Source organism: Trichosurus vulpecula, chromosome 3 (genome assembly GCF_011100635.1).
Source record: "Trichosurus vulpecula isolate mTriVul1 chromosome 3, mTriVul1.pri, whole genome shotgun sequence".
NCBI lineage: Eukaryota > Metazoa > Chordata > Mammalia > Diprotodontia > Phalangeridae > Trichosurus > Trichosurus vulpecula.
Window position 1 is genome coordinate 177,755,236 of NC_050575.1, and position 24,995 is coordinate 177,780,230.

At 41.8% G+C, this 24,995-nt stretch overlaps 1 protein-coding gene across 1 annotated transcript in view; it reads right to left on the bottom strand.

Moving 5' to 3' along the window:
- Positions 1–24,995, bottom strand: part of MYT1 (myelin transcription factor 1) — a 194,660-nt gene that overhangs the window by 43,537 nt on the left and 126,128 nt on the right. The window contains exons 9-15 of the mRNA XM_036750731.1: positions 20,861–20,974; positions 14,545–14,759; positions 12,350–12,555; positions 10,859–11,128; positions 6,499–6,653; positions 4,195–4,257; positions 3,985–4,053 (exon numbers count right to left, since the gene is read on the bottom strand). Coding sequence (XP_036606626.1) covers positions 3,985–4,053; positions 4,195–4,257; positions 6,499–6,653; positions 10,859–11,128; positions 12,350–12,555; positions 14,545–14,759; positions 20,861–20,974 — 1,092 coding nt within the window. The remainder of the gene's footprint in view (positions 1–3,984; positions 4,054–4,194; positions 4,258–6,498; positions 6,654–10,858; positions 11,129–12,349; positions 12,556–14,544; positions 14,760–20,860; positions 20,975–24,995) is intronic.

A 24,995-nucleotide genomic window follows, 5' to 3' on the forward strand; every position in this document is an offset into this window, starting at 1 on the left:
GCTCCTAAAAATGCTCCAGTCCCAATTGTTGTTCAGTTGTGTCCAACTCTTTGGGACCCCATTTGGGATTTTCTTGACAAAGATACTGGAGAGATTTGCTGTTTTGTTCTCCAGCTCATTTTACAGATGAGGAAACTGAGGCAAACAAGGTTAAGTGACTATTCCAGGGTGACACAGTAAGTATTTCAGGCTGGAATTGAACTCGGGTCTTCCTGACTTCAGGCCTGGTGCTTCCACTGTGTCACCTAGCTGCCCTTCCCCCTATATAGGCTAATGGAAATGTTGTTTTTGCCTTATCTATGAGGGTGACACTGGTAATCCCTCTGATATTTTCTCCCTTGCCACAAAAATGAGATAAATGAGATCAGAGGATTGCTCAGCCCAAAGGAAATGAACTTGGACAAGCCTGACCCATTCATTTTTGTTACAGGCTGGATGGCTGAGTGTGATGGGTAGCTGTGATCCCAAACCTCTGTGTGGATTCAGAGGGCTAATTCATCCTTCTTCCATCATAATAATGTTTGGAACATGGGTCCTGTTTCCTGCTAAGCCACAGTAACCTACCCATTTCTGCTTTCGAGAAAGCCAGAGTCCATAGGAAAACTGTACACTGAATTCTCTAGCTTCTATCTCTACCTCATAGTGCAAGACATGAGCTGTGGACTTGACAGAAGCCACAGAAAGGACTCTTGTGTGGTCACAGACTGGAACTATCCCCCAAAGAAAAAAAAAAGCAGGTACTTGTGCCCTGGCTGGACTTGGACAGCTCTAATTCTTTGCAATTCCTGTTCCCTCACCGATCATCCTGACTGTTCAGTAGAGGTCATTTATCTGAGGTTTTGAAAGACTGTCATGTGCAAGCGGGATTAGACTTTTTGCTGTGACTCCAGAGGACAGAACTAGGACATGTGGGTGGGAATGACAGTGAATCAGATTTCAATATTTGAAGCAGTAAGAAAATGGAATGGGCTGCTTTGTTAGGAAGTAAATTCCCCTTTAGAGTATATATTCAAGCAGAGGTCATATGGCTTCTGTTTGTTGGGGATAATGTAGAGGGGAGTCCTGCTTTGGGCAGGAGTCACACTAAATGGCTTCTGAGGTCCCTGTTAACTCTGGGAATCTATGATTTTCCAAAGAAAAGATGCTACCTCCCACCAATCTTAGCCAAGAGGCAATAGTAATAGCTCACCTTTATATAAGAATTGATAGTTTACAAATCACTTTTCACACAATAACCCGTAAGGTAGGTTGTTATGTCTGGAGCTCCCAAAGACTGCTAGAGACTGATGGGGTGGGAGGGGAAGTCTCAGACAGTCACTGCATCAGCGTTGTCTCAGAAAGGCCTTATGATCATAAATTCACTTACACTAGAAGGCTAATCCCTAGCTACTGGAAAAGCACCAAGCATAACCACAGCACAGAAAATCCCCCGGAGGAATGGAAAATTCACTCACAAAATATAGCTATGATTTTCCTATAGGGTAGAATACCACAGACATCGGATCATAGATTTGGGGCTGAAAAGGACCTTAGAGTTCATCTAGTCCAACCCCTTAATTTTACAGATTAGGAAACTGAGGATCATAAGAAACCCTTTAAGATCACAGAAGTAGCAAGTAGCAGAACTGAGCTTTGAATCCACATCCAGCACTCTTTTCATTATAGCCTCCAAGGAAACCTCCCAGTGTTCCAAACAATATAGCACCACTCTTCCTGAGAAGAAAATGCTCTTACTGTAGAAAATATTCTTTATATTAGTTGACTCCATTTCCTTTCCTCTCACTCACTTTTCAACCCTTTGTTACAAGTTTGGTTTCCAAACTCCTCACCCAACTGAAACTACTTTCTCTAATGTTACCCTAATTGTAAGCTTCTTGAGGGCATGGACCATTTCATTTCTGTGCTTGAATCCCCAGAACCCAGCACAGCATCTGCCATGTAGTGGGCACTTAATAGTGTTCAGTCATTTCAGTGGTGTCTGACTCTACATGACCCCATTTGGAGTTTTCCTAGCAAAGACACTGGAGCAGTCTGCCATTTCTTTCTCCAGCTCATTTTACAGATGAGGAAACTGAGGCAAACAGGGTTAAGTGACTATCTGAGAGTGACACAGATAGGGTTTCAGGCTGGATTTGAACTCAGGTGTTCCTGACTCCAGACCTGGCACTGTCCACTGTATCACTTAGCTGCTCCTTTAAAGATGTAGTCTAATGGCAATGTTGCTCTTGCCTTATTTATGAGGGTAGCATATTGGCAATGCCTCTGATATTTTCTCCTTTGCTGCAGAGTACTTACATGAGAAGTACTATCCTATGCATTACACCACCTACATACTTTAATAGTAGCCACTTAATAAATACTTATTGGCTGATTGAGCCCCGGAGACTTACCTGTACCTGTTTTTTTTTTCCTCACAAACAATGGAATCTGGCTAAATGCTCCACAACCATGGCCAGTCAAAATAACTACTGACAATAGACACCTCTTGTCCGTCTTCCAAAAGTCCCCCTAAATTCCCACCCTTATATTTCCTCAAGTGGTTGTGCAATTCAACCGAGCTGTGAGCAAATCAACCACTTTTCCTAGACACAGTTCTCATTGAGCTAGTTTCAACCAGCTCCATCCATCATTACCTCTTGACATTGTGCTGATGTAAACAAGGCAAGTATTATTTCCATTTTACAGATGAGGAAATTGTGGCTTACGGAGGTTAACTGATTTGCCCATATCATACAGACTGCAAATGTTGGAACTACAACTCAAACCTAGGTCTTCTCAGCAGGTAGGTTGGGAGTCCTTGATTCCTTCTAAGCTACCGTGCTTCTGGTCAAGATGATATAACCTAGCTCCAGCAAATCCTGTTGCTCCACGGAGAAAAAAGTAAACGGCCAGCCTTCAAGTTCAGGTCAGTGTTGCAATCCCCCTTCACGTTTCCCCCACTTCCACCATAATTCAGCTCATGGCAATGGTTCTAGCTTCTTTGAGGGTATGACCCCAGCAGATAACTGTTAAGAATACACTGCATCCTTCTAAATGGACACTGCACATCTGGGAAACCTCTGGGTGTTTGGTAACATCCGTGAAGCTATCCTTGAGCAGGTGAGGTGAGATGGTGACCTCAACCATCTGTTGGGGAAGGCAGTTTGGGTGGGGAAGGAGGAGCAGAAGAAGGGGACGGGAAGGTTCAGGGAACTGATTGAGGAGCCCTACGATCTCATCCAGAAGCAGCTTAAGTATCAAGAAAAAAGGAAAAAGGAATAGCGTTTTCTTTCATCATTAGCTTCCAGTTCACAATTAGCAAAAGCCACATGGTCTACTACCCCCTGAACCATTCCATGGGCAGCCCTGCAGCTTCACCTGAATATCGAGGGGGCAGTGAACCCTACCCAGAGTCCACACAGAGCTCTTTCAAGACTTTTGCTACTGGAGGCTAGTGAACTGAACCAGATGGGGAGAAGGAGCAGCAGAGTTTGGAAGCCTCAGAAGGCTGAGGGGAGGCTGGTCCTGTCTGTATCCTCCTCTTAAAATCTCAGCTCCAGAAGCCCAGATGACTCCTTGGACTGAGCAGCCTGACCACCTGAAGAGTGGCTGGCCTGGGGACACAAGTATCTGACCAGCATCTCTCCTAGCCTAACAAGGGGACATCACACAGACCAGAGCAGCTTGAGGCAATGAGCAATAAGAAGTAGCAGTAACAGCAGCATTAGCAGCAGCCCAAGACAGCCCAAAACAGCCCTTCCTGAAGGTCTAAAGCCCCCAAAGCAGGCAGGTGGACAGACAGGCGGACAGACAGGCAGACAGGCAGACAGGCAAGTATTTTCTCCTTTTAGAGTAAGGGGTGTCCCCCAGCTTTCCCTCTGGGCTTGGCCCAGGCCCACAGGCCTTTGGAGAGATGAGTTTTGGCTGAAGCCTCTATGGAAGGAGAGAGGGAAAGCAAGGGTGTCAACACAGGCCAGAGGAGATTCAAGTTGAGCGCAAACATACTTGAGGTCAGCAGAGTGTGCAGCCATGAGGTTTCTGAGGCTCTTGTCAGCAAGAGGGCAACCAGAAAGGCTGAAAGAGAAGAGATGGAATATCTGGGTAAGGCCAAAAAAAAGGGGGGGAGGGGTGAGTGGAGGGAGGGAAAAGAAGTACTAAACCATCCACACGTAACATTGGCTTAAGAGTCAGAACCTGGAATCGAAGGCAACGCACCTGCGGTGGGAGGCATAGTTTCCAGTGATGTGTCCACTGCCATCACAGCCTGGGGTGGGACAGCTGAACAAAGAAACAGAAAATGTCAGGCCCCAAGAGAAACAGATTTGTGCAGAGATGACTCCTCCTGTAGTGTGACAAGAAACCCTCCCTCTGCGATGCAGACCTAGAGCAGCTAGGAGTAGAGCTGTGGGTAGCCAAACCCAATCAAGCCTTTCAGGAGCAATTTCTTATTTGGGAATCCTTATTTCCACCAATAACTCACATATAATGGTCTGTAATATACTTTACATACATTATCTCATTTGATCCTTATAATACCCATGTGAGAAACAAAAAAAAAATACAGATATTATTATAAATGAGGAAATGTTCCTCTGGAGGTTAAGTGACTTGCCCATGGTTAGACAACTACAATTATCCCTTGCACATTGCTGGTGTTAGAGGTGCAGTGTCCCTGTGATCTGGAAAATCCATGTAAAATTTTTTGGCCCTCCCTTTGTACCAGAGAACAAGTCTGAAATATGGTAATAAGAGATAAAATATGTTGATTTTATACAATACTATACATGTATTTTATGCATTTCTGAGCTTCTAAACTTTTTCTGTATCATCTGCTGGCCTTCACATGTTGTCTGTGCTTCCACAAAACTCCCCCCAAATTCTCATTTAATTTTTTACACCAACCAGCATTATATTGAAACCTTGATAGAGCAAGTTGTGATGGGGAAGGGATAACTGTAGTGTCAGAGCGAGGGACTGAACCCAGATTGTTCTTGACTCCAAGAGTAGTATTTCTTCTACTAGACTCTACCACCTCCTAACCAGAACACAGCAGACCCTTCTAGCCCGTATTCTGTTTAGTGCAAACTTTTCCTTCCTTTAAAAGATCACTGAGATCAGCATATGAGGAAAAAATCCCCAATAAAATTAAAGCCCCAATGTCCTAAATCCTGGAGAACCAACTTCAGACTTTGGCTGCTCAAGGTGAGCTTGCTTCTTTGGAATGTTTGTGTGTGGACAGAGAGGAAACTACTTTGTCCCTTGCCACACAGGTGAGCACAGCAAACTTGCACACCCTCCCCATCCACCCACCCAAATATAGCCTGAATCCAGGGGCTTTCACTAGGGCCCTGAAGGAGTGACTTAAGCCACAATACAGGCAAACCTCACATAGTGGGTTCCAGTGGGAATAGCCCAGAATTTATCTCTGAAGACTATACTGGAATGAGACAATCTAATCACCCTGTCAGCCAGACAAAGTCATATTCTAATCACCACGAGGGGCACTGAGATGCAGATAATCTGAAAGTCATTCCAAATACATTTGGTCTTATGAATACATCCCACCTCTTTAGAGAGGATTTACTTTCCTAATTATGCCCTTCTTGAATTAATACTGAATAAATTTGCATTCTCTGAGCATACACCAACTGTGGGGGAGGGTTATGGAGGGGGAAGGTAAAATATTCCACAAGCATGCTGGGATTAAAAATGTGTTTGAGATGACTTATAATGTGGATAGTGCATGTGTGGAAAATTGAGAATTAAATGTACCCATACTTAAATTTGGAGTCTAGCATTATCCTGTATTTCCCAAGGCTTGGAAGCTTGGCCAGTTCTACCCAGAAAGAATGGAGCAAGAAAAATACCATGTCCTTCTCAGGTAGTTAGAATACCCAAGGGCCAGCCATACAAAGCAAATTAGGTTTCCTGCTTATTATGCTTCTTATTCTACATAACAAGGTTCTTCCTGCTAGACTCTGTGCTATTAGGTAGGACTTTCATTGTGAAAAAACAAAAACAAACAAACAAAAAAAGCCCAAAATTAAATATTTAAATGTGATAAATAATAAGGAAGTAAAAAAGAGCCAGTCTTCCTCCTTCCCCTTCCCATCTCCCCCATCTCCTTCGGGATGGCATGGGACCATGGGACCAAGGTTAACTTAATCATAGTGGCCCTTGATCTAGAAGCATTTCTTCCTAGCTTTGCCTAAAGCGAGGCATATTTAGGACCAAATCCCTGGGAGACAGGGCACACACAGGGTGTCAGCAACAGCTACATGAACAACAACAAAGCAGCCAAAGAAAATGCTCCCAGGGAAATAATAAGGCAGTAGATCTTGAGACTAGGTCATTCAACTTTATCCATCAAAATGGGAATAGTCTATTCATGGCATGTGTCCATGGTAATGGGGTGGAAGGAGGCCCCAAGCATCTACAACTCTCAAACAATGTCAGTTCCCTTCCCCAAATTTGGGTAAACTCTCTTGGGGCTCCTGCCAGCCAGAGAGGGAGACTTACGTGAGCAGCTCCTTCTTAATGTCCTTGGAGAGGAACTTCAGCTTAAAGTTGGTTAAGGTAACTTCCCCTGGATACTTCCGCTCTTCAAAGTTCTCCTCTGACACTTCCTGGTCATCTGCTTCAGAGGAAGCAAAAGAATTTGCTGCTGGCTCTGACTGCAAAAAACCAGCAGGGAGAGTTTTTACTGACCAGCTGGGGAGTCACCAGCAGTAATGCTGGCAAGGAGCGGCTGGAGGAACCCTCCAGAGAACAGCCCGCCAGGTCCAGAGATCTGGCTCCAAGAGACTGCACAGGACAATTTTCTATTGTTTGCTCTGCTCTCCTAAAAGTGAGGCTTTCAGGGCTTTATTGCCTGAAAAGAGAAAGGAAGAAGGCACCATTTCTCCTAGCCAGACCTCTCAGGGGCAAGAAACAAGGGATCGGACCTTTCTCCAGGCTGGCCAATGAGGGCACATTCTCTAGCCGTTGGCTTCTCTCATCAGAGAGAATGCCAGATGTTGACCCCAAGCATTTAAATCCCAATCTGAGAAGCTGTTCAGGCCAAGTGAGAGTTTAATAGCTGACATCTGTTTAACGCTTTATGACCATTAAAGCTTCTCAAATACATTATTATTAGGGGAGCAGTTTGACATAGTGAGGAGAGCATTCACTACTTCTGTAATTAGAAGATTTGGGTTCAAATCAGTTCCCATTTGACACCAGATCTGTGATCCATCAATCTCATTTGACCCTTACAACAACCCTCTGAATATAAAGGCTGATATAAATGTCTTGAAAAATTTCTAAGAAAACATAATACTTGAAATTGGAAGAAATGAAGACCAATTAAATAGTAACTTTGCTTTCTGTATACATTTTGAGAAAGAGGGTCAAATAAGAAGGATTTGTTCATGTAAAACTAAAAAAAAATACACATTAATCCTACTTTATAAGTGAAGAAACTGAGACTTGTCTAAGTAAGTTGACTGAGCTAGGACTTGAACCCAGATCTTCTGGTATCAAGGCCCTGCATTCTTCCTACTTCACACTGCTCCTGGAACATGGGAACATTTCTATGGGTCAACAGATGTTGTCCAAAGTGAAGCCTGAATTAGTAGGAATAGGAGAGGAAAATGGCATGATGAAAAGGGCCCTGGTATTGGGGATCAAAAGATCTGGGGTCAAGTTTGGCTCTATCCCTTACTGGGTGTGTGACCTTAGGAAAGTTGCCTAACCTCTCAAGTCTGTCTCCTCATGTGTAAAACAGGAATAATGATGCTCATATAAGGTTGCTGTGAGGATAAAATGAGGTAAAATGCTTCATAAACATAAAATGCATTATAAATATAAGTTATCATAATGATAAGTTATTATTATTCATATCAGATACACTACATCTTCCCAGTCCCCCAGGCTCATGACCTAAGTATCATCCTCAACTTCTCACTCTCTCATCTCCCCATATCCAATCAGTTCCAAAGTTCTAACATTGCTACCTTCATAATATCTCTCAAATATGTGCTTTTATCTACTTTGGGACTGGCATCATGCTGGTACAAATGTTGATCACCTCACGCTGGATGATTGCATTAGCCTGCCTTACGTCTCTCCCCATTCCCATCCCTCCTCCACTCAGCTGTTACATTGATCTTCCTCAAAAGGGCAGGTTTTCCTAAAACCCCTATTCAGTAAATTCCAGCAGCTCCCTATTACCTCTAGGATCAAATATAAAATCCATTGTCTATTGTCTAAAATCCATTGGCTAAAGCCCTTTGTAACCTGGCCCTTTCCTACCTGTCCATCTTCTTACGCCTTACTCCCCTCCATATACTCTATGATCCAGTGAACTCCAGTGACTGGCCTCCTGGCTCTTCCCTTGATACTCTACCTCTTGACTCCTCCCATTTTCATTGGCTGTCCCCAATTCCTGGCATTCTCATCCTCCTTCAGCTTCCTTGGTTTCCTTCAAATCCCAGCTAATGTCTCATATTCTGCAGGAAATCTTTTCTAGTCCTCCTTAATCTTAGTCCCTTCCCTTTGAGATTACCTCTAATAATTTATCTTTATTTTTGTACAGTTGTTTTCATGTTATCTATGCCATTAGACTGTGAACTCCTTGAGAGCAGGAACTGGCTTTTTTAAAAATTATTTTTATTTATTTACTCTCTTGCCTTTTAAAATATCCCTAGTGCTTGGCACAGTGCCCATTACATAGTAGGTGCTTAACAAGTGACTGCTTGTTAACAGATGTATTTTTCTATAGCATAATCATGAGGACCTGATACCCCCACTTTACCTTTAGATTCAGATCACTGCAGCCTTGGGTCTAGCTAGCAGCCTCCTGTCCTGCCATTCTCTTGAGATAAGAGAACCACTGTTTGCTATGAAACATGAGTATAGGCTTCTCTATTGAGGCTTACATGGTCCTTTTCTTTCCCAGTTCCTACCTGGCAGCAGATTTTCTTTCATCCTTTTTTTCTGTGTCCTAATATAGCTTCCTATGGTCTGGTGCAGGCCCAGGAGGACCAACGGCTCAATCAGTCAATGAATGAATATTTCTTAAGTGCCTACTGTGTGCCAGGCACTGTTCAGTGCTGGGGTTCTGAAGAAAGGCAAGTGATAGTCCCTGCTCTCAGGGAGCTTTCAGTCTAATGGCTCTGGGTAAAGTCATCTGCCCTCCCCTAGGTCAATTCACTTGATCCCTGAAAGCCTTTTTCCCCCTCCAGTCTAGCTTTGCCAAAGATAATATGTGGCTATGACAACCACCCCAAAGTACACAAGTAGATGTGCTCTAAGGATGCATTTGTGATACATATTGTGCCTGAGACTGAAACAGGATGCAGGGACTAGATTATCCCCCACTGCTTAACTTTGGCCAATATTTAAAGAATTCATCAGCTCCTGGGAGGACCAATTATGAACTAATGAACCTGCATTAGCATCCAGAGGTCTAGAAATCTACTCTCTTTCCAAATGGTAACTTTATATCATGAAACATTGAGGGAACCCATAGTTTAAAGTTTTCAAAACACTTAACATATATAATCTCTTTTGATCCTTTCAATATTCTTGGGAATATTAGGAGAAAGTTAAAGTATTACTACAGATGAAGAAATGGAGTCACCTTCAGAGGCTGTGATACATCCGTGGTCTGACAGTTAGTGCCAGAGCTAGAGTCTGAACTCAGATTGTTCCTGACTCCAGGTCCATACTAGCTGTATGATCCTGGGCAAGTCACTTAATTTCTGTTTGCCTCAGTTTCCTCAACTATAAAATAGGAATATTAATAGCACCACCAACCTTACACAGTTGTTGTGAGGATCAGTGAGATAATATTTGTAAAAAAAACCATTTATCACAGCGCCTAGCACATAGTAGGCCATAACAATATAATATAACATAAATGCTTATTTCCTCCCTTTCTACTTTTCTGTGCTGCTTTCTGGGTCAGATGGGCACATAGATTAGAAGGAAAGAGAACCAGATTTACTCCTTAGAATTCTATGGCAATTCTTTTAGGCTTATTATTCTTTATCAGGACTGTTGTTCTTTAGGAAGCTTTGTGCCCACTTGGATTATCAGTGTTTGGAAACCTGATTCAGAACAGCTTATGCCAGCCCACTATGCCAATTGCTTTCCTTGTTTCCACTTGTCTAGGCTGATCATTGTTTATGCCAGGGGAATGGTAAAGATGATAAATTTTCTGTCACTGGTGTATTGGAACCATATGAGGGGCAAGGATAACATTGTCTTGGGCACCTCAGTGCTAGTTTTCAGGTCAGTATAATGCCCACAATGCTAAAGGACGTTTGGGAAACTACATGCTGCTCATTGCATGCTATTAGAATCAGAATCTACCCATTTAAAAAACCATTTTAAAACCTTTTATTCTTCAGCCCTGAAGCTCTGGTCACTCCACTCTGAGGAAGTTTTGTGTGTGGCTATGGATTATGAGAGGGTCATCACCACTGACTTGATCTAGTATAGTAAAAACACTAAGCAAATTCCAGGATAGCTTATGGTATAATGAGAAAAAAATGAAAAGTCAAAAAAAAAATGGCCTCAACAGTCACCCTAAGACCAAGGCAGTCAGAAAAATAAGAAATAGGGCTTCAAGGTAATGGTTTGGCATTCATGGGACTGGACCCAGATTTGACTCACATTCCTGAGGACCTGAATGAAAGCCATGGGGACATAAAACCACCACTTGGAAAAGGTCTTTTCAGAAGTGATCAGTAGAAAAATAAAACCCAGCAATCTTTGCCTTCCCAATGCTGGCCTCAGAAGGAGACAGGGCTGCTTGAGTCTTCATTTCTTCCTTCTATCCCCAGGGAAGGCTAAAAAAAGCAAAACCTAGAACATGAATGTTTCGGTCACCCACCTCTTCAGGCTCCTCCTCTCGCTGACGGCTGGGTTTGGTATAGTCAATGGGGCCATCCCACTCATCCTGCCGTGAGGTCTGACTGGACTGGGGTGAGGTCATGGTGCTGCTAGTGGCACTGGTACTGTTTTGGCGTTGGGAAACATCTGGGGATTTGACACTGGGACTGCTGCTGCAGCTGCTGCTGCTTGGGAAGGCATTCTCCCGTTTGCGATGTTTGTTCATGCTTAAGTCCAGAGTCCCATTTTCATCCACCTCAATGTCCATAGACTGAAATTTGAAAGACAAAATCTTTTATTAGTCATTCTGCTACCTATCCCAAGGGCATCTTGCATGGTAAATTAGACAAAATGAATTGTGTACCCTAGACGAACTTAGTAAAATGTCCCTTTTGTGAGATGATAATGGAAGTCAATTCCATAGACCGAAATAAGGCAACATTTTAGAAGGAAATTTCTTGGTTTATCAACTTTTGAGAGTCCCATAGGGATCTGTTACTTAATATTCATGGTCCAAACAGGTACCAAGCCAAATCTATATGGACACTGACCTCTAAAAGCAGTGTGGAACAATGGAAAGGATTTGGAGTCAGTAGATCTGGATTCGAATCCTGTCCCTTACAACATGTGTGACTACCGACAAGCCAATTAACTTTTCTCAGCCTCACTTTTCTAATGTGTAAAATTAGTTGGATTAGGTGAAAACTTTAAATCTATAATCCCATAATACTATTTAATTCAATTCAATAAACATTAAATGCCTACTATGTTCTGGGCATTGTGCTAAGCACACTATAAAACATTCAATAAATAATAATAGTGAATAAATATTTATTAAGCACCTACTTTGTGTCAGGCACTGTGCTAAGTGCTGGGGATACAAATACAAAAAAAAAAAGAAGACAGTCATTGCCCTCAAGGAGCTTACAATCTAAAGGGGGAAGACAATACATAAAAGGAAGCTGAAATGGAGTGGGGGAAGGCACCCACCTCCAGAGCATGGTGGAGAAGTCAGATAAGTCTTAAAGCAGTGCAAGTAGGTGGGAAATGAGTTGGGATAAATATGACATGAATATAGGATGCTATAGGGAGAACACTACTGTGATGGTCTTTAGCCCATAGGAAGAGAGGGTAAAAGATTCATCTGGAGGAAACTCATTAACTTCCAGCTCTTCTGGGGCCATTGATTTAGCAGGGAGAATAAAGGGACTGGAGAGTCTCAAACCAGACAGTGCCATCCCACCCCTCCCCAAATGATTTCAGAAGATTGCTAGAAAGAGCTTATCTCAATGGCCCCATTCCACAAAGTCAGCATCTGTACCCTCAAAACTAGAAATGAAGAGTCATCTATTCAGTGAGTGGGTCCCCTAAACCCCAGCTTCACCCATCTTTCAGATCAGCACATTGGGCACATGTGATCAGCACAGCTGGCCTTGTGAAGCCCCCACCATTACCTCTAGTACCTTTACTCCTAACCCCTCCCTGAACTGACCTTGCTGGGGAGATCTTGCTGCTTCGTGCTGAGATTCTCTGGCATTTCCCAGCAGCGGGTGGAGAGATTTAAAATGGCAGTGGCAGCCATGTGTGCAGCCTCGGCATCATGGGAGTAGTCGAAGCCTGTGGAAGAAGATGACGTGCTCTTCACATAACTACCGGAGGGGCTGTGCCTGGGGGAAGAGGCCTTTGGAAAAGGTTTGGCTGCAAAAAGGGAACAACATGGGCTGACACACAACTTAATAAAGAGACAGCGGCTATTCACAAATTCGGGCATTTAAGTGGAGGCATAACTGGTACTTATATAAACCTAGGTCTTAGGGATGTTCAGGGATCCTGAGGGTGAGAGATGCAAGAGAACCTACCCAATGAACCACTTTTAACTCTCTTCTCACCTCCCTAACCTTCTACTTTTTAAGATTCTAGTTCCTAACTAATTAACTATACACACACACACACATACACATACACACGTGTATATATACACATGCACACATATATCTGGAAATATTCCTTAGAAAGCAAATAGAAAATTATTAGCATGTAGATAGCACTTAAATATTTGAACATGTCAACTGAGAAACTCTTTATAAACAAAAACTAGACAGACTCGCATTGTATTCAGATCTTTAGTTTTTAATTTTTGGCATCCTAAGCATCAGTCATTATCTCAATAGATTTACATTATAGTTGGAGGAAAAGCACGTTAAATGAAAAATTCAGCCCCAAAATGATGATACTTTGTTAGTAATTACACTGCAGCCATGAAATTGCTTTCAGATGGACTAGCAGTCAAATATAATATTTCTTAGTAGTCGAGTTATTTCCTTTATATGCCCAATAAGCCTGAAAGCCTAGGACATAGCAGGACTCATGTGTTTTTGCTCTAAATTCTATTTCACCTCACTATGAGCCACTCTGGTTTATCTTATGAGAAGTTAAGTGCATGTATCTTGGAAGACTACATGCTAAAAATGATGATTCCTAGAAAATACATTCTCTCCATGAAAGGTGGTGATTTTTGCACAATGACCATCACCTTAAAATGATATTTTTGATAAACACACAAGGGTCCTGGGTGGTTTATTTCTTCTTGTATTGTCCAGTCTAATCCCTGTTTAGGGGTTCAGAGGACAACTTGACAACATTCATGAGGGTGAAATGCCAATTTCAATTTCACACTGTACACTCAGAGATGCTTTTCCATTTCATAAGTATTTCTAGCACTAATGGACTTGCAATCAGCAAATTAGTAAAATAAGTGATGAGAAAAGATAGAAGGGATTATCCTAGTGGGTTTGCGGGAATTATTTTTGTCACTACAATTACCCTGAAAATTCTTTGCTAATATTGCAAATAACACAATCTATTCAGCAAGAGAGTCACTTGTGCAGAGAAACAAATTACTTTCCCATCAGCGCTAACCCAGGATGGCAGTGGCAGTTGTGTGCACTGGCCTCCATCCAATTCCATTGTCTGATCCTTTACAGATTTAGCCCAGGAATAAAGGGAGCCTCCATCATGGGGAGCCAACTGGGATGCTTTTAAGCATGAGCACTTTTTAGAGAGCAGCTGTGTCAGGATTAAACAGGACTCTGAATTCAGGATTAGTCAGAGAGAGAAAGCTCTCTTGGGGCTAACAACATCTTCTACAAACTGTTTTCTTAAATCTTTAAACACACACACACACCATATATGAGCGTGGGTTTTATTTTTGTAAAAAGCTTTCAAAGATGGACAGGACATGTCTATGTAAAGGCTAATGGGCTTATGAAAGTCTTAAAGGTTGAATGTTGTGATAGGGGTTGTCCAGAGTGTGGGGTCAGGCGCAGGCAATGGTGGTGATGGGAGTGGGGTGGGGCAGGAGAACACAGACTCTATACCTAGACATCTGTGTTTTGATGGCTGAGGGAGCAACTTCATATTTCCCAAGTACCTGAGTCAGCTCAGCCTGGACAATAGACCTGAATTGGAGATCTGCCATTTTCGGCTAAGTATATTCTATATTACGTGTGGTTTTTAACTGGGAAACACATCTGAGGTGCTAGACCTAGGGAGATGAGCCTCTGAATCAAGGAGTCTCAGGGATCCCCTCGCTCCTTTCCTGTCCCCACGTACTAGCACTGGATGTAAAACTTAAAGAAAAATCAGAAAGAATTATTTAAAAGTAGTCTCAATTCCCTTCCAACTTACATTTAAAGGCTTTAGGTGAGGTTTCGCTAGTCTGAATCTTTGGGGCAAGCATGCGTTTGCCAAAAACCTGAGCATCAAAACTTGCATAATCGAAGGTGACCTTGGAGTACTTCTCCAGCTCCTTAGCCAGATTGGCCCTGGGTGTGGCTGGGACCATGTTGGGCCTGTAGCTCCCATACTGAGGAATCTCCAGCTGCTTGACGAAGCACATAGGCCTGGAAGGTGGGTGACAAGACAGAGAGACCAGTGAAAGCAAGGAAAATGCTCCTTCCAATAGAATGGAAGGTCCGCAGGGTCACATAACTTTAGCCATAGCTGCATTTTATTATGTGAATTACATTAGGGGCTACAGAGATTTTTGTAGGTTGATCCAGGAACCTAATCACCATGTAAAACACTGTTTCTATAGGCAAATGTTTGAATTCTGACTTAGAACTTATACACTGGGTTTATAACTCTCTTTCCCTACTCCTACCCTGAGTAGAAATCCTCTTCTTAGTTGGGAAGAGACTGTTTCTCCCCCCTCCTTGTACTTCCACTAGTGAGACAGCACTTCTCTCACAGAATGAGGGATTCTCCAAATACAGTATGGCAGAGAAGTGAGCATGCCTCACTGACCGCAGTATAGTACCATGGACAGGGCATCATCCCTCCACTATGGTGGCCACGCCAACAATCTGAGTCAGACGTTCTGTTATCTGGAGGATTGTTAGTGCTGGGCTCAGAGTCAGAAAGATCTGGGTTCAAGTCATTCTGACACAAAATGCATAGCGTATGACCAGGGGCAAGTCACCAGGCCACTAAACCTATAATTTATCAACAATTTAAAAATCTGCATTGGTAAAGAGAGTTCCTTACATAACACAAACCTGGACAAAAATAAATAAATAAAAATGTCACCCACCTAACTCCCTCAAAACATTCACAGTACATATATCTTTGGGTATATGCATGTAGATATTTTTTATAGATATTATCTGGCTTAACTGTCAAAGGATTATAGATTTTGAGCTGGAAGAGATCTCAGAGACTATTTAATCTGACCCTTTCACTTTACAGATAAGGAAACTGAATCCTAGGTATATTACGTGAGTTGCCTATGGTCACATAAGTAGTAAGCAAGCATCAGAGGCAGGATTCCAACCCAGTTCTATGATACAATAAAAAAATTAATACAGTTCTACAAATACATTAATATTGTATTCTTATTCCTTCTTTCTCCATACCCAAGAAAAAATACTTTGTGATCTGTCTTTTCTTAACAGCTACCTTTCTGGGGTAATTAATCCTGGTCTTATTATTTCCTTACTTATAGAAGAGGAAGCTGAGGTTGGAAGAAGTGAAATAATTTTCTCTGAATCACAAAGCCAGTCGACATTAGAGACAGTGCCAGAGCCCAGACCACTGCTCTTTCTAATGAATAAAACCCAGAAATCTCAAGGTCAAGAATTGCCATTCAGCTGGGTTAAGGCCACAGTCAGGGGAATGGATGCTCAGAGAGCACATGTATGCACACACACACAGACACAGGCACACACATACACATGCACACACATGCATGCACACATATGTACACACAGTACATGCACACATACACACACGTACATGTGCTGGCTCAGGGCTGAATTTACAGGCAAACTCTTCTTTGTTTCCATAGAGAGGCAAGCACACATTTCTGTTGCTGGCTCAGGGTGTCAGGAAAGTTGAATGGGGATAAAGTCATTGATAAGTACTCTCCCTCCAAATTCTCTCTCCCAAGGATGAGAATGATAGCTCACATGTCCATAATGTTTTAAGGCTTTCCAAGGTTTGCTTTCCTCACAACTCTAAGAAGTAAATAGTATGGGTATTATCATTCCCATTGCATGTCTAAGCAGTGTGATTTGGTGGATAGATGGTGATCCTTGAAGTATAGAGGACCTGGGTTGAAATCTTGCCTCTGGCACATACTAGCTGTGTGACCTTGGGTGAGTTGCTAATCTACTTAGTTCCCCCAGGCAACTCTCTAAGACACCAATCTGCAATGGTGGAGTTTCCCTACCAGGGGTTCCCCACACTTATGAGATTACACTTCTGGACCACTAATCCTGCCTTCCTACCCTCTTAGAAATGCCATTGCATTCATGACAAAACTGAGGCAGAGAGGTGATATGATGCACACAGATTCAGACAGGTCTTTTCTGACTTCAAGTCCAATGATATCATGATACTTCACTAATGACTGCAATGGCATCTCCTAGAATCACAGGAACTTAGACCTGGAAGGGAGGGACCTTAGAGGTCATCTAGCTGATCTCTTTTAGGGGGAAGGGAAGGCTGATCCTCCTTAGTTCTTAGAACAGTACCTTCTTGTAGAAGGAGCTTGCCGCACAAACAGGAAAATCCCTAAACATCTTACAAAAATGCTAACAAGACAGGCTTTAGAGCCAGGTGCTGTGGAGGCTATTCTGGCTCCCAGTGATCATCTGCTAGTCCATCTCATAGATGCAAGACCTCCCAATATGGGCAGTACTAAATAAAAACTTGTAGTGGATGTTAACTTGTTTGTCGCATTTACAGGCTTGGAAATCATCTCAGATGTAAGAGTTAAGATAGAAATGCAGGCCATGAACAAACTTAATGGCACTTTTGTTCTAGGTTTAGCCCCTTATGAGCTAATGGCCACCTGTGCAGAGGGATGAGCCCATGTGTTCTGTGAAACTTCCAGATAGCTATTTCACAGTGCCCAGTCAGAGACATGGGCCTATTTCTTTTTTAAAACACATATTTTATTTTTCCCCAATTAAATGTTAAATTTTTAACATTTTAAAAAAAGTTTTGATTCTAAATTCTACCCCTCCCTCCTCCCCTCCTTCCCCTCCCTTCCCTGAGACGGTGAGCAATCAGATATAGGTTATACATGTGCAATCATATAAATCATGGCCTATTTCTTTTGGAGAACAGTCTTAGGACTGTACATTAGAAACGTTAGCTACAGGGTGACTTGATCTCTCTTCCTGTTCCCTTTTCCCCCTCCTTTAGGCCTTTAACCAATTATAATTCTCAGAGATCCTAAAGTGTAGATCTGAGAGTGCAGGAAAGAGATAGAACTTTGTTTCCCCATCAATCACTTTCTTGGAACTCCTGAGAAGGGAAGAAATCTGAAATCTGCTGAAATATCCTGGAAGCACATTAGGGATGGGATCTTCCTCTATAAAAGGGAAAAGCTGGGAAGTCATCCTATGATGTTGCATTGAACCCCAGGATGATCTGATGTTGCAGGCAGAAGCTCTCACAACTGTAGCCCAGAGAGCTAGTGAGATCCACCTCAGGATGCTGACCTAATCATATCCAATTGATGGCCCTCCTGAGTCCTTGGTCAGCTGTAGTGAACTATCAAATATACAAATGGATCTGTGATCTCATTGATTTGGAAATTCCCTCCAACAATACCGATTACAATCCATTCATGCCTGCCCACCCTGTGTGATATTTGTCCATGTCTCTCAAAAACTTGCTACCACAAGGGCTCTACTCTGTGGGCTAGAGGCCTTTCTCGATTTTTCCTAACATTATGAGGATACCAATGGAGCATTGTGGCTGTCTTCCTGTCATCCCTTGCTCTTGCCACATGACTAGCCTGTATTCTCTTCCCACCATGTATTTCCCTTCAAAAAAACTCCTTATATAAGAAAATAGAAGTTTAAATTCTCTGCATGGCCTTTTTTTCTTTCTTTTCTTAGGGTGGACACTGATGGGCCCCCCAAATCACTCATTTAGAACAGTATTTGATGCTACATGTAGAAAATATCATGGATGGGGGTAATTGAATGCCTTTCCTTTCAAAATGTTTTCCCAAGATCTAAAATCGCCAGACCAAGCAATAAGAAATAGCAAATAAAAAGGAATCAAAATCATTCCCAGTCAAGTTTTTAAAAAAAAGAAAGAGAGAAAAAGAAAAGAAAAGATCCCTCTGGCTTAGCTAATGCATTGGCAATGATTCCTATGCATTTTGCATTGAAAAGTAGTCCACAGAGATGTCTTTAGATTCACCATAACTCCCTTGGCCCAGGGCTGTAGAATTATGCAGTGCTACAGAAGTATGTTATTGTCCTGTGTGTGTTCCCTGCAATGAACAATTCAATTCGAATAAATTAACAGAAGCAGAAACAGTGACTGTCAAAATCAGACTGGACCCCAGGGGCCATCTAATGTAATGTGTACCTGAACAATAATCGCCTCCTCAAAATATGTAATCTGTGATCATCTAGCCTCTGCTTGAAGACCCACTATCAAAAGGGAAATCCACTATACCCTGAGGTAGCCCCTTTCACTTTTGTGAAGAGCTCACATTGTTTAGAAGTTGTTTTTTTTTTTCCTTTATGTCAAGCCCATATCTATCTCTGCACCCCTTCTACTCACTGCTCTCATTTCTGTCTTCTAGGGCCAAGCAAATCTACCCCTCCTCCACATGAGAGCCTTTCAAATTATTTAAACGAAATTATCATGGACCTCTGTGTGCCTTCTCTCCTAGTTCAATATCCCCAGTTTCTCCAACTGAAACTCACATGGCGTCAACTCAAGGGCCCTTCACCGTCCTGGCTGCCTTCCTCTGGCTATTCTCCAGCTTATCGACTTTCTTTCTAAAATATGGCACCCAGAATCGAACACTATACTTCCAGCTGTAGTTTTATCAGGATAGAATACAGTTGAGCTATTGCCTCTTTTCTTAGTCCTGGATACAATGTCTCTTAAGGGGGCCTAAGATGTCATTAGCTTTTTTTGGCTGCTACATCTTCCTGTTGACTCATACTGAACTTGGAATCCACTAATCTTCACCACCGCCACCTGTTTCCAACAAACTTCCATTTAATCATATCAATCATCCTGTACTTGTGAAGTTGATATTTTAAAAATGTATGTAAAACTTTACATTTATCTTCATTAAATTTTATCTTATTAGATTTGCTAAGTTCACTGAGATATTTGCAAATACTAAATGTCATCTTTAGCGTTGATCACTAGAGGATCACTGGATCATAGATTTTGTGCTGGAAAAAGGGACCTTAGAGGCCAGTGAGTCCAAACTCATTCTACAGATGAGAAAACTGAGGCTTTGAGAGGTTAAATGATTTGCCTACCATCATATAGCAAGTAAATGTTAAACAGGATTTGAACCCACATTTTCCTGACTCCAAGTAAAACACCTTGTGTCACATGCAAAATTGATAAATCTAGGATTTTTTTTTCCAATTCACTGACAAAAAATATTTAACAACACAGTAGGTCAATGATGGAAAGTTAGAGTACTCTAGAAGAGATCTCCTTCTCAGTTGACATGAAACCACTAAAGACTAGTTTTCAGATCCAGTCATCCAACCAGTTTTGAATCTATCATCTTGTTCATAGCTAACCTTCTTGTTCACAAGGATGACATGAGAGACTTTGTCAAATACTTAAGATCTAGAGAAATTAGCCTTTCTCCAAATCTAGCATGATTAGCTCTTGATGAAACCATGCCGGGCTCTTTCTTGATCACTGCTTCGTTTTCTAGACATTCACTAACCATCCTTTTAATAATTCACTTAAAAATTTTGTCAAAAATTGCAGTCAAGCTTAATGACCCATACTCTGAAGACTCCTTTCTCTTTTTTGTTTTGAACATTAGAATATTTGCTCTTCTCTAGATGTGTGGCACTTCTGATCTCCCCAATCTTTCAAAGATCACTGACAGGCTCAGCAATTACAGCTACAACTTCTTTCATTTCCCTGAGCCTAGAGCCTTATCTCATCAAGGACAGCTAGGTTTTCTCCCTCATTATTTCCCTGCTTACATTGGATTTCAACTCCACATTAGTTGTTTTTGACCTGCCCTTTCCAGTCCAAAGAGCTTCCTATGTTGTAGAGGAAACAGAAGCAAAACAGCTGGGCAGCTTTGCCTTTTTTCATTGGTTATTTTTATCCCATGTACCCAAGCAACAGTCTTATTTATCCCTTCTTTGATTCTCCTTTTCCCCTCATTTAAGAATTCAGTTTTATCTAATTTACATTAAGCACCTAAAATGTGCAGGTCCCAGTGCTTAGCACTGGAGACACAAAGATGGAAAATGACATGGTCTCTGCTCTCAAAGAGCTTACAATCTTGAATTATCCATGAACTATCTACCCATCTTGGAGTGACTTAAAGATGTAAAAACAGGACTCATCACCAAAGCAACTGAGCCATAGAATATGAGCATGTCATTGAGGGACACGGAGGGAGAGCCCTGTGAGTTCCAATTAATAAGGGTGGGTTCTTACTAATGATATTTGCTTCTGTCCTCTCTACTTCACTCACCTGAGAATCCGATCAGAATTTGGGCTACTCTTGGAAGGATCGCCCGCCTGCGGCTGTTGCTTCTCATGAGATTTGGCTAATTTTTCAGCTGCAGCAATGGGACACCCAGACAAACTAAGGAAAAAACACAAGGAGGAAAAACTGAGCATAAGCAACAGGGAGACATCTCCCTTGGCTCAGGATTTGCACTGAATGTGTCTTGGTCTTATGGTTGCCATCTCACCCCCCCAAACATGAGCACTCACAGAGCTCCACAGGTGTGATGGGATGGGGCCACTGAAAAGGACAATGAAGAAACATCTGGAAGACACTTCTAAGCAAGGAAGGGCATGCTGCCTGACCACTCTTCTACTTCCTTCATCGGTTCATTGTCCTCCCACTCTCTAAGTGTGGGTGTCCCCAAAGGCTCTCTCCTAGATTCTACTCTCTTCTCTTTTTGTACTCTTCATTGGCTATCTCATCCATTTTTATGGTTCAACTATCACCTCTGTTCAAAAGACTTACAAATTTATTTATCTAGCACTAATTTGCTCCAAGTCCACTCCTGAATTTCACTAGGTCTGATAAAGATCTGAACCTAAATATCCTCCTGGCACCTCAAACTCAACATGTCTGCAAATGAACTCATCATCTTCCTCCCTGAATGCTCTCTTCCTCTCATCTCCTTTTTCTATTGATGGCACCACCATCCATAGAAGAGAATTAAAGGAGTTGGAAGAGTTAGTTCTTGAGGTAAAATGGTGATAATTATACCTGAAATTCCTACCTCAGAGAGTTATGAGGATCAAATGAACTAATTTATGTGAAGCATTTAGTAAACCTTAATGTACTACATGGTTGTCAGCTTTTATTACTATTATGTGCCCCAAAGCAACCAAAAAATCATCAAATCATAGTTCTGGAGCTAGACTAGACCTTAGAGACCATCTAGTTCCTCCCCTTATTTTATTTATTGTTTTTTTTATTCTGCACTTAACAAGCACAGATAGAATGAGCATTTCCATATGTAAAGGAGATCAAAAAAAATCATGCAATGTGAATCTCTATCATATATACCTTGCTTTTCTTTTTAGACATGCAGTAAGTTCTTCATGTTTTAAAGGTGTTCTACTTCCTGTGATTCTTTGTGGTCCTTCAGTTAAAAGTTGAGGAAGCTGAGGCCCATGAAGGTTAAATGACTTGTCAGGGGATTACAGAGGTAGTAGGCAGTAGACACAGGAGTTGATATTTCCACCATTATTTTTTGGGAACTGTGGTCATGTCATCTGACAATGTTCATGAGTATAAAAGTCACTTAACCTCCCTGGGTCTTGGGTCATTTCCTTATTTGTAAAATGAGGGGATTGGATTATATTTCTAAGGTCCCCTTTCAGCTCTAAATCTATGAAACTCTGAATATATGAACCTAGGTTAGAAACTTCAGAGTTTCTTGGGGTATATTTCCCCTTTTCTCATAGCTGTATCTGATGCTGCTCATCTGATTTGAGGCCCTACACATCTGGCTCCAATCCACCTCTCCAGAAGCCAAGGTAGGTTGATTCTACCACCATGAACATCTCTTGCATTCATCCCCTTTGGATCACCATCTTTAATCGGACTATTATACCAGCTTCCTAAATGGTTGCCCTATATCCAATTCTTATCTTCCTCAATCCATCCTGAGAAAATAATCCTGGTACAGGCTGCTCTCCTGTTAAAAAATCCTCAGTGGCTCTTTATAGTCTATGGAATAAAATATGAAATCCTTGACTTGGCATTCGAGGCCTTCCACATTTGGTTCCAACCTACCTTTCTAGGTTTATTCCATATTACCCCTCTTCATGCACTTTCTATTCTAGACAAACTGGAGGGCTAGTTCCTTCCCAAACAACATTCATCCTCTCTTGTCTCTGCACATTCATAGACTCTATCACCACCTACCAAAGTACTTCTCTCATTCTAAGGTTTGGCTCAGGTGCCACCTTCATCATGAAGTCTGCCTCAATCACCATTCTGAAAGTGTTCTCTTCTTCCTCCAATTTTCTTAGAACATTTAATCAGAATCTCTTTTTAAATTTTATCACAGTCTACCTTTAATTATAATTATCTTTCTCAAAATCAAGTCCACCGTAGGGATAGGCCAAGGCTACTGACTCCCTGAAGACAGAGACTATTTTTCATCTTTATATCTCCAGTGTTAAGCATAGTGCTTTGCACACAGTAGGTGCTTATTTATTGAGTTGACTTTGTTGCTAAAACCCAAATCTAGCCCATTGGTCTTCAACAAACATTCCTTGGAATTACTTCTCTCGTCACCTTCTGAGAAAGGGTAGCACCACAGGCAGCTACCATCTGCCACACACAGTAGATGCTCTCAGAAAATATCAAGTCAGCAATGGAATTTCACTGTAATTAGAGTATTTGTCTCAAAAAAATGGAAGGGAAAGAGAAACCTCAGGTTGTGGCCAGGAGGCCAACATTGCATTCTACATAATTGTTTGATCTCTTTGGGTATAGACTTGTTTTGGTTGGTGGCTCTACCTTCCCAAGAGCTTAAAGAACTCTTTGGAAAAAGAGCATACCCTCATTCTTTTTGCCTGAGTCTGACCCAAAACTGAGCCATGATTGCAAACCCTGGTAGCTTATTGGGTCTAAAAAGAACCTTTGAGATCATTTAACCCAACCCCCTCATTTAACTGAGGAGGAAACTGAGACCCAGAGAGGTTGAATGACTTACCTAGTCAATTGTGACAAAACCAAGAAATGAACCCAGGCCCTATGACTCCAAACCCAGAGCTACACAATGATGGTGACTTGTCACAGCCTAAATACCCAGGAGAGGGAGACTGGATCATGGAAGGTGGTTCTCTAAACCCATTTTCTAAATGACCTAGCCAGTGAGATTAGACAATCACCATCTGTTACAATCCAACCAGAGAAAAGGCTCATTATTGACTCTACCAGGGCAGATTCCTTCTTGCCTTCCCTGCTGTTCATCTTCTATAAGGGGTGTGTGTGTGTGTGTGTGTGTGTGTGTGTGTGTGCATAACTTAATTTTACACAACACCATTAGCCCTGGGCTCACCAGTAGCCAGAGGGGAAGAAAGACATTGTTGCCTGACTGTCAAAAGATCTGAGACTTGGTTTGGTTTTACCATGGCCACCCAATATAAACTTTTATTAAGACACCTAGCCCTGAAAAGGGTCTTGGTTCATCTATAAATTAAACAGTGACAGGGGATACTATGAAAGCTTCTGAATAATGGACATTGGATAATGTGAAAAAAGAGAGAGAAAGAAAGCTGTTTGCACTTTTTAACATCAACAGAATACAAAATAAAATATTTTAATTTCTTAATTCTGGCTTGGAGAGATTATAGTGTTATTACAACAAGTTTTAAATTTGACCTTATCTGGTTTATTAGACTGGAGGATTTCTCAGTAACACTGCTAGACTGTAAGTTTTCCATGAATGGAATGGAAGTGTCTTAACTAAACTCTATCTCCATCAGCATTTAGCACAGTGCTCTATACACAATAGGTGCTTAATACATGACTATTACGTGAGTGAATGAATGCACAAATTAAGGTCTGACTGGTCCAGGTACAAATACTCACATGTCATTCATTGAGCATGATCATTGATAACACAAGGAATTAATGCGCTTGGGTGAGAGTTATGGAGGTGTATTCAATCAATTTTAAATTATCTTCATCATGGGGGACAGGCATGGAATAGATCATTGAAATCCACATATGACCCAAATTTCAAACTTCTCACAAAGAAAATAATTGACTAATCCTTAGTTTCCCTGTTATCCCTCAACTAAGAAGAAAAGGACACTCAGTTTCTGTCTTGTAAATAGTTTTCTGGCCCCAAACTTCCATCTACATTCTGATATCAGTACTGGCCATCCCACATTACCCCTTTTCCATCTTGTCCTCTTTCTTTTCCCTTCCCACCTTGTATCTCCATAGGCTCCCTCAGAATCATTGGCAAATGGAAAACCAGGCTTGTAGAGCATGAAAATAAAAAAAATTGTTGGGTTTTCCCAAAGCCCCAGGGACTGACTTTCAGGCTATGGGCCAATAGGCTATTGTTGCATTAGACACAGTTGTTAACAGTTTAAGGTCCCCTGAGTTGGTTGATGGCTCC